Source organism: Phalacrocorax carbo, chromosome 3, assembly GCF_963921805.1.
Source record: "Phalacrocorax carbo chromosome 3, bPhaCar2.1, whole genome shotgun sequence".
Classification (NCBI taxonomy): Eukaryota; Metazoa; Chordata; class Aves; order Suliformes; family Phalacrocoracidae; genus Phalacrocorax; species Phalacrocorax carbo.
This window is the reverse complement of record NC_087515.1, coordinates 292,985-311,825: the sequence shown is the minus strand read 5'-3', so window position 1 is coordinate 311,825 and position 18,841 is coordinate 292,985. Positions and strand designations below refer to the sequence as shown.

At 46.4% G+C, this 18,841-nt stretch overlaps 1 protein-coding gene across 3 annotated transcripts in view; it reads left to right on the top strand.

Moving 5' to 3' along the window:
• Positions 1-18,841, top strand: part of LOC104045786 (sodium/potassium/calcium exchanger 3) — a 273,214-nt gene that overhangs the window by 97,260 nt on the left and 157,113 nt on the right. For all 3 annotated transcript variants that reach the window (XM_064445489.1, XM_064445490.1, XM_064445500.1), the window contains exons 3-5: positions 1,199-1,275; positions 11,890-11,964; positions 17,715-17,799. In XM_064445489.1, the coding sequence (XP_064301559.1) occupies positions 1,199-1,275; positions 11,890-11,964; positions 17,715-17,799 (237 nt within the window). The remainder of the gene's footprint in view (positions 1-1,198; positions 1,276-11,889; positions 11,965-17,714; positions 17,800-18,841) is intronic.

The following is an 18,841-nucleotide window of genomic DNA, read 5'->3' as shown; positions in this document are numbered from 1 at the left end:
AGCTGTTGCCTTGCCACGGATCTGTGGATGAAGCCTGGCCCACAGGCTTGGCCATTTTACACAGACTACCTGATGGCCTTTGGCTGGGCAGAGCAAGAGCATGCGGGGAAGGTGGGAACTCTCACCCATTCTCATGGCACAGGGCATATCGTGGCTCCTTCACAGAAAACTTGCCACCAGCATTTCAGACACACGTTGGCCTGTTGAACCGTTGTCTTTGGGAGGACCTCAGCTTGCCTTTGCATGCACGGTTACAGCTCATGGGGCTTTGCAGTAACACTAAGCCTTCTTAATGGAAATCTTTGCAACTCCAAAGAGTTGCACCCTTGGTTTTTTTTGTCCCCAGATGCTTGATATCTTGGTCAAAACCTTGTTTCCATCACTACCACATACATCAGATGTCTTGTTCATGTTGAGGATATCTCTGAGGAGTCTGGGGGTAGAGAAAGGATTCATTTTGATCTGAAATCTCTGAATCTGCCCCTGTCCTGGACTGCGTCCCCTTTCAGCCACTGCCTGGCTATCTAACAGAGCAGGTTACTCTCAGAGTTTGCTGTACAGGGAAGTCTGGTATCTTGACGCTGTTACTAGTTCAGTGAGCACAGTGAGAGACACCAGGGCAGGGTAAAGAATGAAAACAGCTGAAACGTGGTTTGCCTGCTGTTGGGAAGGGCACTTGGGGGAAGTTGTTGCCGGTCTGGAGAGCATTAGGTCCTGATGCAGATGAGTACATGTTCCCTGTGCCCTACCAAAGGGAAGGTGGTGCCAGGGGCTCAGGGCTCAGATTTTACCCATCCATTTTGTGTACAAAACGGTAAGTCAGAAGTGCTTGGTGAGAGTGACCCATCGCCACCTACTCTGTATAATGCTGTTTCCCTTGAACATTTTCAGGAGAGTGCAGTGCTGTTCTCTTTGGATTTATCTGCCATCCCTAAGGTGTTATTGGGTACACGATGTTGTGGTTGCCTCAGAAGCAAATTACACAGTAAATATTCAGGGAAAGGCTGTAATTGCCAGAGGAAAAGTTAAGCTAAACTAACAGGGAAGAGAAACAAAGAGCTGCTGGGATGGTAGCCATAGGACTACTGCCCAGTGGAAGGGCTCGGGCGACTTTTCATTATGTTACTTAACAGTACGTGTGGTGGTTTTGAGTAGCGGATTAAACATTTGAGCTTTCTTTTTTACCCCTTTTTTGCAGCTCTCCATGAATTCCCCAATGACATCTTCACGAACGAGGACAGGAGACACGGAGCTGTGGTCCTGCACGTCCTGTGTGTAAGTTTTGTGACTTTGCATTTCTTCTCCTACCGGTGTGGCCAGGGCTCGGTGTGCTCACCACAGGCTGATGCTGCGTCCGGCCCGCAGGGGCTTCTGCTCTCGGTCACGGTCCAGATTGTGTTTTAGTAACTGCACTGAGAATAACATACTTCAGTTTTACATAAACGCCTTTTAAAATCCCTGCTGCAGCCTGTCAGCGCAGGTGCATGACATTGTGTGAGTAAACCCCTGTGAGTTACTTTACTTCAGCCAGACCGGCTTTGCTGAGGCCGTCGGGCAGCCCTGGTCCCCTGCCCTCCGCCCCCAGGTACGAGGATGCTGCGGGGTTGGCAGGTGGAGGGAGGACATTCATGTAATTGCCTTCAAAAATAAGTGAAATCTTAACCCCAGAAATCCTTGTGGCACCCCTTATGACATAGCTGTAGGAGAAAAGAATTAGAGAGGCTTTTCTATTTAAAAATATTATCAACTAGATTAAATAAAAAAAAAAAAAAAAACAACCTTTGGATCTCCAGAATTCTCCTGCGTAGTTAAGTTGCTAAAGCGAGTTTTTCTTCCTGAATATATTACAGAAAAGATCCTAACTTCTCATTCATGAGCTGCAGGGTGTCCTGGGTGCTCTTGGGAATTCTGGAGGACATCGGGGGGGCAAGGGGTTTGCCTCAAAGTTCAGCAATGTGCCAAAAAGGCTTTCATAGGTGCTATTTTAAAGACCTTACTAAAATAAGAAATTTATGCTATTTTGGGCTTGGAGTTTTGTGATCTCTGCCCCAAACAAGTCAGTGAAGGTGGTGTGCATGGATAAGGCTGAAATTAAAGATACTCAAGATAAATGTCTTTAAATAACCCTGGTCTGCCAGTCCACTAGCCACTTAGCTCGTGTTAGAGGGCCTTGCATTCAGCAGCTGCAGTACTCTCAGAGAGGGAAATACTCTCCCTCCAAATCTGTTCCTCGACTTTTGCTAGGTAGATGGAGACATTCTTTTCTTTTTTTAATGTTTTCTTCATTTAAGAACTGCCAAGTTGGTGGTACGTGGGGGGAAGAGGCATTCTTAAGCAGCCAAGAAAATACCTACTTCTAATGAATGTTTAAAACCGTTTAATAATTTTTAGTCACCATTAGCTATACAGAATGATTCATTACTTCTTTCTAAGTATAGATTAGATGGTATTACATGTTGTAATGTGAGTGCTCTGTGTTTTGATTTTTATTTTGGCTAAATGGCTGCAAAAAATTTGTTGAGTAACATCACTATTGACTTTGTCTGGCAAGCTCAAGGCTTCCAAGTTGCCATAGGAACATTGAGCTTTGAGATGTTTTGGAAAGTGAGCACTGGTCCCGAGCTGGATTTTTTAGCACTCACAAGAATACTCCCAAAAATTTGTATGAATGCTCTCTCAAAGTAGTGTCGTGCAGCAGCTGGTCACCCAGAGTCTCTCTGCAGTTGGTGGAAAGAGGGACCTGTAGAAGACCTTCAGCTCCTGCGCTGTAGGTATGGGGTGAGGCTGCAGGTTGCGTTTCACCTGCCTGGCTCTGGTCAAGTCTGCTGGCTCCCCCACGGACTGTGGGCTGCCTCTGCCCGGTGGCAGAGCCGGGTGGTCTGTCTGGCACCGCTGCACCCCTGTGTGCCGCAGCCCAGGGCTCTGTGCCGCAGGCGGCGGCTCTCGCGCACCCCTGGCGCTGGTGGTTATTGCGGTGCCCTCTTCTGAATGCCCAAATGTGGGGCTTGGGCTGGGCTTGAAAAGAGGCGCTGGGGATGGTGCTGGTGGGACTGCAGAGTAGGCCCACATGCTGTCCTGGAGACCCGTCCACACATCCCAGGCGGCCTTTGGTCTGCTCTTTCTGGCTTTCAGACGCTGGATTTCACGACTTCGGGGTCCGTTTCCCAGCCGCAGTCAGCGTGTCGCGTAGCACCGTCTGTGGGGTTGCACACCTACCTCGGCGCACGCCTCGGCCAGCGTGTGTTCGCATCCCGAGTGCCGACTGGTTGTCTCCTGGCAGTCAGTGCTCTGCGCCTCCAACAGTTTTTGTGTCCTGACAGGAAAAGGTCAGTGTTGGTCAGCTGTTAATTCAGGGAGCTATGTTAACTGCTCTAGATCCATACAGAAAGTGTGTAAACATTGTAATGTAGCCTTGAAAAATACTGGTAGGCTCTTGGCACCCTTGTGACTTTTCTGTGGGTAATGCAAAAAAGCGTTATGAGAGTTAAGAAGGGGATTAACTATATGAAGGTTAAATTCACATCTCTACTTGAAAAACAGCTAGGAGACTCCTGTGCAGCCACTCTAGGCAAACGATAATGATTATAGCAGCGCATTGCTACCCTGTAACCTCACATTTCTTAGGTTTTAACACAAAAATTATTTTTTAAAAATCTCTTGAGTTACAGGAATAAGTTTATAATGAGACCATTAAAAATATGAGTTGCTAAAATCATTCTTAATCTCTGTGTGATCCATACCCTGAACATGGTTTTCCAGGCTATTTAAAAGAGACAAGACCTGGAGTGTATTTTTTCATTGTTAGTAACAGTGAAATCACACAGTATTCTCATACAGTTGACTACATAAACTATGAGTTGGGTTATTTTCCAGTCTACTTCAAATTAGATTTGGGCTTCATAATTACTCTCAAGACAGTTTATTTTTCCATAGGCTTTTTTGTCAGTTCTGAATAAGCTGAACATACTTTTAACGTGTATCAAAGTGGGGTCTGGAGGACTGAAATTTCAGGATGAACCGTCTACTTCAGAGTAAAAAGAGAAATCCATTTTGAATGAGAACTAGACATAAGTATCTGCTGCCCCAACAGAGACATATCCCATTTCTTCCCCTCTAGCAAGCAGCAAGACAGATACCTCGGCCCGTCGGTGCTCCATCACTCTCCACAGTGGTTTTATTGGCCAAGAAAATTTATTGACCATGCTCCAGCTCATGCATCCCTGAGGTGCAGGACCCAGCTGGATTCCCCCTTTCTAGCACCGTGATACTTGGGGGGTGACCCCTCGGCAGCTGTCATGAGGTGTGTGAGTCCAAGACAGCGGGCATCAGCTGAGAAGTTTCCCAGTGCCTTTCTACCCTGAGCTGCCAGCTCCGTGAATCCCAAGGAAAGCTCCCCCAGGCTTCACTGTCTGTGGCCCTAGTCCAGCCCCGTGGGCCGCATGGGAGCAGAAGCAGCGATGACAAGTGCTTTGCCTTCTCCTATAGCAGAGTGACTGTTCGTAACCTACTGTCAAAAAAATGATACTTAGAGAAAACAGACAGCTGTCAGCATTTAGCAACCTGCCCCTTTAGTCTGGGTTGAAAGGAGTTGTCGTCGTATTGGGTGGAAAATATCTAATTGGGTTTTTTCCTTCCAGCAATACAGTTACCAAACACATGAACAAATTGGAGCATGCACAGAAATGCACTTCGTGGGGGAAAGAATATAGACACAGAGTCATGGTGTCTCCATTGAAATTTCTTTGCAGGTTTGAGGAAACCGGACTCTAAAGGGAGCTTTGTTAATGGCGGAGAGAACAACGGAGTGATGATTAGCAGGCTGTCATCATCACACTGCTTGTGTTTATTGACCTCCCCTTAAACTGTTCTTATTCATTTCAGTAAAAACTTACTCTTTCTCTTCTCCCTGTTTCCCCATACTTTCATGGTTTTTTTTCTGAAAGACGCCGAGGTACAGCTGGTTTAACTGAAAGCCAGAGAACCAGGGGGCAAATGCTATAAACTGGAGCCTTGGGGGAATGCAGTAGATGGCCTCTCAGGGGATTCCCAAGGCATGCTCTCCCTATTGTTTAACAGAAGTGAAAACAGGAAGACCCCAGCAGATCCCACAGTGGGGCTGTGCAGAACTACTTAATATAAACTGGTGCTTCATGAAGATGAAAGTTAAATCCCTGAACACTTCAAAAATCTAGGAAAAACTGGGCAGGAACGGTTTAGCAATAGGTTTAGGTCTGAGCTGAAAATACTTCAGTTTAAAGGAAAAGTGGTCCACTAAAAACGTATTACAGGTTTGGGGGCATATTGTTTAATTTCCTCCTAGATACTTCTTCGGAGCTCGTCAACTGATTGCTTCACTGCTATTAACTATTATCACGTGCTCTCTGAGAAGAGGGCATGCTGCTACGGACAGTGACATCCCCACTAGGTTGCTGCTTTGGGATGTTCAGTTTGGAGGGAGCCAGGGTCTGGATTTTGACAGTCTGGTGCTGTTCACTGCTAAAGGATCAAGCGTACAGCCTGCAATCCGGGAGCTCCCCAGCACTTGAGAGCTTCAACTTCATTTTGCTATCTTAATGTTGTTCCTAGGCATTCTCCTAGCATTTTACTGGCTTTTAGTTTGTTCCAGCAGCTGTGTACTGATGCCTGTGCAGACCCCCAGCCCTACTGCACTCAAGGACGCTGGGGCTATAGGCACCCATTATCTCCAGGAGACAGGGCAGGGAAATTGCTTTGCCAACTAATTTGTAAGGCTTTTGCTTACAGCAGAAGAAGGAGCATTTGGGTATCGCTGCAGGTTTACCTGGGAAAGCCTGATGGGATGGGCACTATATTCCTCCCTGCCCTGTCACAGCTCAGCTTTCATCTGCCCAGCTGCAGGCTCTGCCCTGGTCCCTGTGTTATCCCAGGCTTCTCAACAGTAAAGCGTTAGTTCCCCTTTCCCCAGCTTTCTCCAGGCAAATCTGGAGTGCGGTGCAGGACGCATTACGCTGCCAGTGTGGGGTCTGTGCTTGTGCGTGGTTGAGGTTGAGCTCCTCCTGGGGCAGAGCTAGGGCTCCGCACGCTGAGCAAGGGTCAGTGAGCGGTGTCTGCTCTTAGTGGTCCCTCACGCTTCTCATTTGCCATTGTTCGGTGTAGCCTAGCCGTGGGAACAGGGTGCAGCGGCGGGGCACCTACCGCCCTTGTGCAAGCTGCTCAGAAAAAGTAGGTCACTCTGGATGTACCCCAACTTTATTTCTGCACTGAGCCAAAAAACAGCTGCTTCTCATTTCTACAGCACAGAGCTGACTTGTTAGGGTGATGATTTTCCAGTGTCCTGGACATGCTTGCTTTAGCGATGCTCTGCAATACAGACAGCTTGCTGCTGAGCACATTGTGATACCATGGGCTGCTGCTCCAAGCAAGCTTGGACTATATGGGTCCCTTGTTTGGCTGGGTTCGGGGATGGGGGGTTTGGTTTGGGTTTTGTTTGTTTTGTTTTAATTTCTCTTCAATAATGGGGTTTTATATGGTTTTGCAATGCAGTTGGAATTAAGGAAAGCCCTATGCTTGGTTACAGTGGTTTCAGTGAAGGCCCTCCACTGTGCCTGCTCGCCTGGGGCAGGAGGTCTGTGTGGGGAGCAGCCAGGGACAGATGCCTCTTCCTTTCCTGGCTCTCTTGGGAAAAAGGCAGGGCTGTGGGAATTGCTGGCTCCTACAGCATTTAAGCTTTCTTATGAAAAGCTTCTTGCTTTAGCTCAGTAAAGCAAGTTTTAATCTGAGTATGATGACTGGCACAGGAAACTCAAAGGGCTGCTGGGCAAACATGAAAAATTATCATTTATGTACTGTGCAACAGAATATGTATTTCCAGTAAGATATTCAATCTTGTTTGATGCAGAGATTGCAATCACTTCTCTGACGCTTGTTTGTTAGAATCATATTTTTAAAATAGATCCTAATATAATACTTAATCTGCTATTTATCCTTTTATGCAGGGCCATTATATTTTAGTAATTTTTTAATATCCCGGAGAGGAAGAGTGACTTTTAAGTAGCTTGTCTGTTTAAAGACTTGCATGCCTTCAAGTTGAACACAACTGAATGATGCTGGGGCTGAGACTTATTTTTGTGTTCTGTCCATCACGTTGTCTCCTGTTGCCATTACACATGTCACGCTCCAGCTCTGCCCCAGTACACCTGCGTTCCCCCAACTTCTGCCTTTATCCCCAATGGCTGTTTTCAGGTGGAACAGGCTTCAGCAAGTGCTGCTCTGCTGCTTCCTTACCTGTGCTAAGCCTGCTGCCCCCATGGTGCCTGCAAGGACAGACTTGCATGTGTTGAACAAAGAAGCAGTGGGACTCTGCTGGACTCTCAAGTTAACTTAGATGGAAGCTGATACCACCTGATCAGCTGCAGAATGTTAAAGCCATGCTGTTTGCATTCCTCACAAGTGACATACAGACAGACTTGCTTGCCCTGATGCTGGCTGTATTCCTTCTTTCTACATAAAATAGCCTGGACTGGTGTCGGGGCTCCATTTTTACAAGTCTAACTTGACATAAAATTAAATTTTTTGTTGTGTTCTTGCTGGCCCAAACTCTAAACCTTATTTTGTTTTCTTTGTTTAAAAAAACAAACAAAAAACCCCACCAAAAAAAACCCAAACAACTTTCAAGGAAGTAACAGTTATTGTCCTCATGTGTTCACTTACCAAGAGTAGTTAGCTGCCAGTGTTTTAGTTTGTGAACCAAGCTGTTTTCTAGCCAGATACTCCTTAGAATTTGACACTTTATACTGTATTGCATGCAAGCCAGTTATATAAAATTAGGGAAGACTCCCAGCCAAAACCAGAATTGTGACAACAATGAGGTCATTAAAAATAAATGCTAAAGCATGTAAGTCGGTGTGGGTTCAGCTGATCTCTTCTATCAGCCTCATGTTAAAATTTGCTGAAGTCACCCGCAGTAATCTTACTGACTCCAGCAGGCTTTGGCTCAGTGCTTTGAGCAGACACAGCAGCATGGCGTTCCCCACCTACATCCAAGAGGATTAGAGAAAGCCTGATGGCAGTTTCTTCACATTCGCTTTTCTACTCCTTGCTCACTTCAGTCCCCTTTTTTCCTTTTCTCCTTGTACCTGATCCTACAAAAGTGTTAGCATGGGTAGACAAAAGAAAATTCCCGTCACCTTTCTGGGTTGTGGCTGTGCCCTTTAAAAATCAGAACACAGTGAAATGTAGCTTTTGTACTTGCCTGTGGTTACCGGGACATGGATATGCTTTGCCATTCCTGTTTGCACTGGAGACAGTGTAAACCCACCCCTCGCATCATTTGAATGCTCATTTAAAAACCCTTAGAAGGATTTTCCTAAACTTAAACTGATGGACATATTGCACCTGGTGTCCGTTCAGACTGGTCGCGTTCCTGGTGAGCACCACATACGAATCAGTGACTTCACGTGATCTGAAAAAGCGGTGGGAACAGAGAGGAGGCAAAGACTTGCGCGTGTGTGCCACGTGTGGAGGCAGATGCTGAAGTGACCTGGTTTGGCTTTTGAGCATGTGGGTTTTTTGGTTTGTTGTCTTCTCTCGCTCCCTATTGCCTTGCTCCTCTTTGGGAGAGCTTGGCTACCACAACAGCAGCAGATTGCAGGAAGCCCAAGCAGCCATATGATGCCCTGTGCTCTGTGACTGTAGATTCTGTGAAATATAGAGGGTGTGCTCAATTTATAGGGATGATGACATATAGATTAGTGTTCTTGAAAGGCATTGCTGTGTATTTGGGAAGGGAAATGATGGCATGAACCACGGCAGACTAATATGATTAGCAGATAAAAAATTCCAGGCTGAAGTTGGGCCCCTGTTATCCATCGTATTTCAATGGGATTTGGCCGTGTAACTCTCTGGGGCTGTTTCTGATCCTTCTTCCTATGATGCACAATGTCTGTGAGCCATTTGCTTCCTTTATCTCTTTTTATACAGTTATCTGCTGGTATCATGTCAGCACCTAGTGCTCCCTCTACAAGATCAAGGTCTCTGCTGCACCCAGCAGAGTTGTAGATGTGGATTTCGCTTACATTCCTGTTCCTCTGGGCCATTTTGCAATGTAAGAGTTTCATAAATTGTAAGTTACATTTATTCGTGTTTATGAGTAGTGGCAGAGGAGCACAGAACCTGTCTTAAGTGACAGTCTAGCACTGCATCTTCAAGAGGGTGTCAAAATCATCCATTATGATGAAATGACCATCTCTAATCCTGAAAAAAATATACTTGAATTGGTTTTGAGCTGCAAAAGTTTTTCATGGCTGAGATTTTCACAGAAGTTACTGGCTTTTCTGCAGCAAACTTGTAATCAAATTCTCTCAAGTTTGAATCTGGGGTTTTCGAGGTTTTGGAAGATTTAAACCTGTTCTTGGAAAATTAAAAAAACAAAAACCTAGAGGCCACTTTTATTGCTGCTTTTGCTCCAGAAGGAAGTAGTCTGGTCTCCTCCCATCACCTGAGCTTCAATGGTAAACTTCAAAGACAAACAAAGCAGGAGGATCTGTTGGTGATGTGATAATAATGCACTTTGATAGGATTAAGACACTGTTTTTCTACAAATATTGGCCACTTCTCTCAGTTACAGTTATTCACTGGAGCTACGCTACGTGTAAAAATAACTCTGTAGTGGTACACGGCAGGTGTTACAAAAAGGTGGAGCTGTCTTTGAACTTTAAAGCAGTTTTGTCTCACTTTGGGAGGTGGAAGAAGAATAATGTTGTAATGCCTGTGAGTGATACTGCAAAAAAGAAAGGGATTGATGCATGCTTACCTGCTTTATTGGACCAGATGCAAAAATTCTTCTTTCTTGGGCTGTTTGCATTCAGGCATGTTCAAGGCGGCTCTACAGGTGAGCAGCTCTGTCTTTAAAAAAAAAATTTTGAAAACCTACCCCAACTACATGCACTGAAAACCTAGCAAAATATTATGGAGATGTACATTTCCAGGGTGAGGGGGATTTACATGACCAAGTCAGACAAGGCGTGTAAACTCATGGCAGGATAGGAATGCAGGTGCCGTTGCGGGACTGCGAATGCTGTAAGCCGGCCCTTGGGCTGTGCTGTACACTACGCAAACCTGGCGGTGAGGCTCAGTTTGCCGTCGTGGTTAACGATACACGCTGCTCTGGAGCAGCACGCGTGTCTCTGCGGTGGCCTCGTGCTGCGTGGTGACGTGGGGGGGACGTCATTTCCTTCTGCACGTGGGAGAGGTGAGCCTGCTGGCCTGAGCCCAGGGTGCAGCCCCTCGCAGGGTCCTGCCTCTGCCAGAGGTGGCCATCGAGCTCCCAGAGGGGCAGCTGGAGAGAGAGCGAGCTCAGGCGCTCAACTCTCCTGCCTCACCTTGTGCAGCCTTTCTCGTCCCCTCTTTTTGGACACAACTGCTTTGTGCACAGCTGCTGGAGTGCGGTTTGTTCCAGGCTTATGCCCTGAGCCTTGCCTCTCTGTTTACGTGCCCAAAATGTAAGGATCTGTCTAGCGCACACACGCTTTCACAAGTACATAGCAATGAATAAAGCATTGCCAATACCGTAGTCTGCTGGGAAGGAGATCCAAGACAGTATTGTAGACTCTCTGTGGCTGGTTTTTGGTAGCACTCGCAGACAGATCGTTTCCTAGTTCCTGCGGGGATGGGAGCTGCAATAGACATGCTGCATACCTGACACTGAGGAGTGCTGTAAGGGGTGAGCGCTGGCCTGCCTTGCAGGCCTTCAGAGGGTGCGGTCATCCTCTCTTCTCTCCCGCTTCCCACCACTGCATAGGATGCTTGCCTTTAAAACTTTGCTGCGGCTCTCCTCTCCACAGCGTGTCCTCTGGCAACGTGAGCAGGGCTACACCGCTTGGGTGATGCCCTTATTCCTCTGGCTCTCCATATTTCTGGCTCTGTTCCTGTACCACAGGTCCAAGTTTCTGTGAGGTGGTGCAAGGGTAGCCTGGGTGGCCTCAGATAAGCCTGTGCCAGTAAACCAGAGCAGGCTGGGACGCAGGCACAAGCCTGGCTGTGATGGTGTGCTCTGTTAGGTAGCTGGCACACTTTTCACCTGGTTTTCCCCTATGCCAATGAGCATTTTCCTATCCAGTGCCGGGATGTGAGTCGAGGCAGGGGACAGAGATCCTTTCCTCTGGGCAGTACGAACCAGGTTACCCTTCTTGGGGAGGACAAGAGCTTAGCTACATGGGTGCAAGCCACGCTGTGCCGTTGGCCTATTGGAGCAGAGATGAGGCCCAAGCGTGTTCTGTTCAATAACACAGAAAGGGCTTTCTGTTCAATAATACAGAAATACAGAATACACAAATACAGATTAAATGCTGCTTGCATGAAATTGAGAAGTTGATTCGCTAGGTGTCTTTTCAAGTCTCGTGTTGCCCCTTGGGTTTCAGTCATTTGGAAGTTGTTCCTGTGTGGAGTTTAGCAAGAATTATCCCTGGGATCCCAGATCATGGCAGGGCACTTCAGTTACAGAAAACAAGCTCCTTTTCCGTTTTTCAAAACACTAGCATTTAAAAAGTTACTGCTTTAGGGTTTAGATTTTTATAGAATGCAATCATAAAAAAGCCTTGCGCTGTGGAACGGAGGAAAAAAAAGGAAGGAAAAAGCATTTAAGTGTGGCTTAGCAATATGCAGAGAATTAAAAAAAAAAAAAAGTATGATGACAGTAAAGTGTTGGCAGCTTTTGATAGCTCGTAAGAACTTTTGGATAAATACTTAGTGATCTTTCTGTTAAATCCCAGAGAGCCTCATGAATTCTTCCTGCAAGAGCATTTTATTTTTTAAAAAAGTATATACCAAAACAAACCTAAGATGAGTTGGGACACAGCAGTTTGTTTCTGCTTGACACTCTCCAGACTCAACATTTTCTCTTTTCTTTTGCAGGCTGTGTATATGTTTTATGCTTTGGCAATTGTCTGCGATGATTTCTTTGTCCCTTCGCTGGAAAAGATTTGCGAAGTAAGTATTAGAAGATGTTACTTAAGCTTGTGTGCTGCTTCAGCAGCAGTTTTCCTTGAGAGCCTCAGAACGTGATGGTAGTGTGTTTACTATTGTCTCAGAGCATTCCCCATGCTTCTTGTTTAGTTGCTCAACACTGCGTGTGTGCGTTGGCTCAGCTTTGTGTTCTCACTTGCAGGAGATGGGCTGGGAGTCTGCTGGGGGGTAAACTTGGCTGACGCTCCCTCTTAAAGCTACCAGTCCCCTCTCAAATAACAATTCCTATATATGCATTGTACCACTTCTTACAAATGGAGGCAATTTATAACATGGTGAAAAACACATTCTCTAGAGCAGTGATTCCCAACTCAGCCCCACGCTGCGGGCTCCCCGCCAGTGCTACCTGCAGCACATGTTTCCAGGTAATAAGCCCAGCAGAGCTTGTTAGCTTGTCCTGTGCTCTTCCACTCACTGCTGACATGCTCCTGCCTCTCTGGCTGAGAAACCATTAGGATCCAGCCGTCAGAGACTACAAGAGGGTTGGGACGTTGTTCGTTGCCCGTGTAGGGAACAGCGCTTTGGTTCAGTTATGGCTTCAGGCACTCACTTCTCCTGGGACTTGGAAGATGATAACCTTTTATTTGTTGACTTTTGCATGGAAATATTGATCCATGGGGTGTTTCTGAGCTTCATATGCCATAGCTTAAAACTTAGAAACCTCCCAAAATTCAGGCTGGGAAAGAAAAAATGCACAAGAGAATTTAGATGTATTAGTATTTAAAAACAAAACCAAAAAACCACCTGGGGAGGGAGAGATGCCAAGCTCTCGGCTGGCTGCCTGAGTGCTGGGTCCTGCCCCCGTGTGTGGTCCTGGCCCCGTGGGACAGAGGGGCTGTGCCTCCCCCCGCTCCCGCTGCCTGGCTGGAGAGGACCTGCACGCTGCTTGTGCGTCCGCGCCAGAGCTTACCAGCGCCCGGTGCAGCCACTGACAGGGAGTGCTGCCTAGCCAAGGTAGATGTGCCCTGAGCAGACCTACGCCAGAGCTGGGTTTGGCTGCTTGGACTTTAGAAATGAAGTCTTAGTTTGGGTTCAGGATGCTGCAGATGTGCAGTGCATATGCTTTCCAGGGCCTTTCGGCTTTGCTGATGCAGTGCCCAGCACAAGAGTTCACAGACTGACAGCTCTCCAGGTGCTCTGACCGTTCCTGCTGTTGCCTTGCGTTTGTGTGTCTTTGCAGATGTCTTTTCAAAAATGCTAGGCCCTACCCTTAGCTGATATAAATTAAAACCTCTGGTGATTTACCCCAGTTAGAAATCGTGGATCTTGTACCTTGCCTTCAAAGTCATGAGTTTCATACCTTATGTTGTGTTGCTATAAGTTGTAAAGCAGCAGGGACAGCTAGGTCAGCTGTAAAGAAGCTCTTGAACATTTCCAGCAATTGCAAGGGACTCTGTCCCTCTTTTGCTAAGGTTGGCATGCTGAAATTTTAGAAGATGAGGAGTACGTTTTAGCCTAAATCATCTCAGACAGCTACAGGGTGAACACAGACCACGCACCCGAAGTGGCTGTGAGCTCTCTCCAACGTCAGTCTCAGGCAATGAAATCTTTGCATGTAGGAAATATGGTTTAGTCTTGCCAGTTAGACGTCTCTGTCAGCTGGAGGAGATGTCTGCCGATCTGCCGGGCCGTAAGTGTCACTCATCAGGGCACAGGCTGTTCCTGGCCCAAGGAGGAGGTGTGGGAGATGGCAGGAGAAATCATTCATGCTGACAGCCCTGATGGAAATGGTCTCTAAACTAACCTGATATTTGTAGTTCAGCACCCTGCCATGCCAGCCTTTTTTGCATCATAAAAAAAAAAAGTCCCTAGGAGATCCCACTATTTTGGTGCATAGGTATTCAGGTAACTGAAGGGTGACAGCACAAGACAGGACAGCTTCTGTCCTGCAAAATTGCTGCACTGTCTAGGGCTGAATCTAGGCAAAGCTACTGCAAGGTTCAGGGGGAGGGAACGGAGAGGTTGATGTGGAAGTGGGGATGGGAGATGCTGGAGATAGAGATGTGCTGAGTGAGTTAACCTCCCCATGCTCGAGCAAGGGAACCCTGCTGGGAAACGTGGGTCTAGAGGGCCAGCTCAGGTCACTGTAAATGAACAAAACCCGAGCTGAGTAAGCAGTGTCCAGGACAGGCTTGTATTTTGGGCTGCCATTGGTATGCCCAAGGGCAGGCCTGCCACCCAGAGGGACAGAGGTGGGGGCAGGAAATTGAGGGAAATTATTATTTCTCTTGACTGAGTACTTGTTAAATCCCACCTACAAGTGTATTTTGATTAGTGGCCTTGCTTATGGCAGAGAGGTTTGACCTGGGACTGTGGAACGCTGGCTCCTGTGACAGCTCTGCCATGCACTCTCTGAGTGACCTCAGACAAGCTCCATCGCTTGTCCGCACCTCTGTTTCCTGCACTGCTCAGTAGAAATGTTGGTCCTTGACTGTATTTACAAATCGCGATAGGAAACACCATGCACAGCATTAACGGTTTCCAACTTCACCGGTGGTAAATCTAGTTATCGTAAACGAGAGCTCACAGACTGGAGAAGTTCCTCTCCTTTTACTGTCATTAGCTTTCTACAGGTGCAGGATCTGTGCATCTCTACGCGTGCCCCAGAAGGTTGGTTATAGAGGTACGAGTGTCAGAATTATGGTGCCATTGGTTCTTCTGACACGTTCTCAGATGTGTTTGGGTTTGTACAGACATCTGATGTCTAAAAAGCAAACACCGTCCCCCTGAGACTTTAACATAGTATTTACAGGCCCCTGGGTCCTAGAAGGCTGCTTTCAGTTGACCAGATCTTTACTTTTTGGTTCTTTGTTGTCTTCTCAATGGTACATAACAACGCGTTATGTGCTTGAACACGTCTGAACCATTGTGTTATCCAACACCACCAACAAAATATGATAACAAGTTTTATTCAATTCTGTGTGAAAGAGAAAGCTTAGCAACAGGACACTAGATCTAGTATATTTGTATTAAGAAGTTACTGTCCAGAAGAAAGAGACTGTGTCATTAGTGATTATCAAAATGGGTCAAGTAAATGGATCAGAATTTTGCTATCCCAGAAAAGGTTTTTCTCACCCCTTAGGTGACCTTCAGAGGCATTCAAGTCCTTTGATTTATGTATTTTATGCATAATTAAGCAGTTCTGTAATTACATGATAGCAAAAGAAATACACATTCCTGCTTTCTGATCCAACTACTTTTGATTTTATCAGACCAGAATGGCTTGTCTTCAAAACATCTAGCTTTTTGTGGTTTGTCTTTGATGTTAGCACTCAAGAACGTGTGGGAAAAGGCTTCAGTCACTTTGCAAGGCCTCTGCAGCCTTTGGTAGTACGCACACTTGCCTATTTTCCTAGGAAAGGGAAGGTTTTATTTGCTGCCCAGTGACAGCAGATGCTACCACCATTGCTCACACCAACCAATACTCTCCCCACGTAAAGACCGTGTGAAATGAGCAGGCTGACTTGGAGATCTTTGTGCAGGCAATGACTGCCTGAGTGTTCCTCCATCACCTGAGATAAGACCTGTGATGTTTTCAAGGGTGTTCACTTGTTTGTTAGTGCGCAAAACATAACGGAGAGAGAGGGAGGCGGAGAGAGCCCCTTGCCGGAACTCGTACCTAAGGTTGTACCGGGTATGGCAGTATCTGTAACACACTTAGTATGCAATGGTAATGATTTGCTGCTGACCTAAGATCTACCATCAGTTGTCCATCTAACGCCTCTGTTGTATCCATCACAAAAGAATTCAGACCTCCTGCCTGAAGGCTTTTTTTGGTCTTGGAGATCAAGCAATAGTTATTCAGCAGTTCCTCACAGTTTGGGTTAACTAATTCTAAAATGAATGCCCTTTTTCTGGCTTCGCTTCATCTAGTTTGGAAAGCAGTTGTTGAGTTAAACCAACAAGGCATTTGCGCTCCCAGATGTGTGTGTTGAGATGAGAATTTGTTCCAGAACTCTTGCTATGTTAGACATTCACATTCTGCCTTAGTTCAGATGTACTTACAGTAGAGCTTGGTTTTCATTTGTTTACTAAAACAGCTTGTACTTGTGTTTGCCCAGCTACTCGCTGTTGTTGGTGTTACAGAGTGTTTACATGATGCAGCTACCGTCACATGTCAATTGCGAACGTTTGTCTGCAGATACCAGAGGATACATTTTTGCCTCCTACATAGTGTGCTGTATCTTCTGCTCTATTGTATTGACTTAATCATCATATGTGTTGCAATAAATTGTCTGGGAGCTGTCCTCAAGGGAACCTACTACAGCTTTAAATTAAACCGTCCCCACAGAAAGTCCAGCACAGCTGGTTTCGTTGGCTGATGGTCTTTTCTTTGAGAAGACACCATTGAGTTGCAGGCCAACTATTGTGGGATGACTGTCTCTATATTCTTATAGAGACTCCTGCAGAAGAAACTGGCCTTTGGGGATCTACTTCTGCTCCTATGGACTTCTTCTATAATAGCTTTAGTCCTATTTACAATCATTTTCCATAATGCTATGTGTAATAAGGTTCCACAAGCTTTTATAGCAGTGCAGCAATGTCATGGTCTCCTGCTTAAAAAGCATTCCTGGTGAGGGCACATTCTTTCCTTTTTCCTTGTCCCTGTAACGTATGTACAAATTTTTTTATATGTGTCAGTGGATAAAGTTACCTTCTCTTACAGGCTTAGAATATCCTTTGTGGGATCTTTAATCCAGATAAGGTTGGTGGGAGGATTTCTGCAATCCTTGTCTCTGTGCAAATGTGCTTTGGTAACAGTAAAGTTGCAGAGAAACCCTGCACCACGACAGAGGGAAGAGGGGGAAGGAAGGCTTTCTACGTCCTGCTAGGCTGGGTGTGCTGCTGCAAACAGCCGGTTCTGCTAGGGAAGCATCCGCCTCACCCACAGCTGTTTTCCCCTTGCTTGGACAATGGCAGCCGCTGACTCGCACGCGTGCGAGCAAGCCAGATTTGTGTAGTAACAGCTCAGCAGTTTATGGCCGTATGGCAGGGGGTGGCTTTTTTTAGCTACTCATTAAACCATGGAAGGTGCCAGCAAGGCATGTGGTCTTTAACAGCCTTGTCGTGTTTGCTGAACAGTGACTTGTGCAGATGGAGCAGTGGGAAGCAGAAAACATAAAGGAAGTAATTAACCAAGTAAATCTTTGGAAACAGCATATGCTGATGAGGTTTTTCGTAGACTAGCGGGTCCTTTCCCCTCCAGAAACCCCCATTTTAGATAGTCCCTGGGCAGTGCTAGGGGAAGGCTGTAGGAGGTAAGTATCTTCCATGGTGACGCAAGTGACAGGGGCTGAGGAGAGGCTAAATGTCCGAGGCTGAAATGATACCAGGGAAGGTGGCTGGGGGTGAACCAAGCTTGAGCTCCAGCCCTGCCCTTTACAGGCCCAAATAGATGAGATAAGGTGTGTATTGTTGGGGTCATGGAGGAGACAAAGAGCTGTGACTGGTGAAACTGCCTCGCGGTTGTCCAGAGTACTGCCTTTCTCTCCTCTGTAAGGGGTATCACACCCACAACCTGCCCTCTCTGCAAGGAGATGCTAACTTAAGTAGCCAATGCCCGTGATAACTTTCACCTATATTTAAACTCTAGTAACATAAAACTTTATACACATTAGCAGTTTCCCACTCTTGGCAGACAGTTTAACATTTCTAGATGAATTCCTTCACCCTCTCAGTGTTGTAATCAATGACTCTGATGTGTTTTTCTGCAGCGCTTGCATCTTAGCGAAGATGTGGCTGGGGCAACTTTCATGGCAGCGGGAAGCTCTGCTCCTGAGTTGTTTACATCTGTCATAGGTAACTAACCTGCTGCTGCTTCTTGAAACCTCCTGGCTATTTTTCAGAGTTGAAATGGGATTGCTTAGCGCCTGTAACATTAGCTATAATACCTGGCCCTTCCCTCGTGGGCACTCACAGGACTAATTGTGAGGAATCCTCGCTAGATGAAGCAGCTCTGAAAAAGTGCCATTATCCCACAGCAGGGCTGCCTTGGAAGTGGTTTGATCTGATGCCATCAAACCAGGGCCAGTAGGCAGTTCACCTTAACTGTCCGTTATTCTACCTCACTGTAGCACAGCCAAACTGCACAGCGCTGAGCTCTGCACGTGCAGCCTTCTCCCCTCCTATCCACCCTCCCACGCTATCTGCCACTCCGCCTCCAGGATGTAGCGTGAAAGGATGCACATCCAGCCTCCTGGGTTGGTAACCAGGTGAACTCCTTGTGTCCTCAGCTGCAGGTTCTCTGCCATAATCTCCACGCTGGTTAGTCTCCTAACACCGCTTCCCTCTGGAAAAGCCAGAGTGGGGAGGAGAAGAGGATTTGAAATGCTTGAAAAGCAATTCTCTGCTTATGGGAATTGTGATCAAGGGATTCAGCAGTCATTAAGTGTGTGAAACCTGGGAAACCTGTGTGGTCTTTCAACAGCCTTGAGCTAAGAGGGGACTGCAGTCAGCTGTTATAAAATGATGCTGTATGTATGCTACCTCGTGCAAGGGGAAAGTGCCCTTGCAGTTCTACTCATCCACATCTCTATTGATAGGTGATCATCAGAGCAGCAGTTGGGAGGGTAAGGTGGGCACTCCATCACTGAGGAGGATTATTCTCAGCTTAGACCCTTAGATACTGTCTCTAGAAGATACTTCTATTTCAGTCACAGCTATCAGATGCAGAGCACAAATTAATTCACACAAAGCTGCATACTCTGCAGAGGTGTGTGATTATGCAAGCGAAGCCTCAAAATGTAGGAACTTAAATTGGACCAAGTTGGGATTGTACTCTGGTTAAGGATAGTGCAGTAGCAGGGTGAAAATAAAACCAGATTCCTTTGGGCAGCTTAGA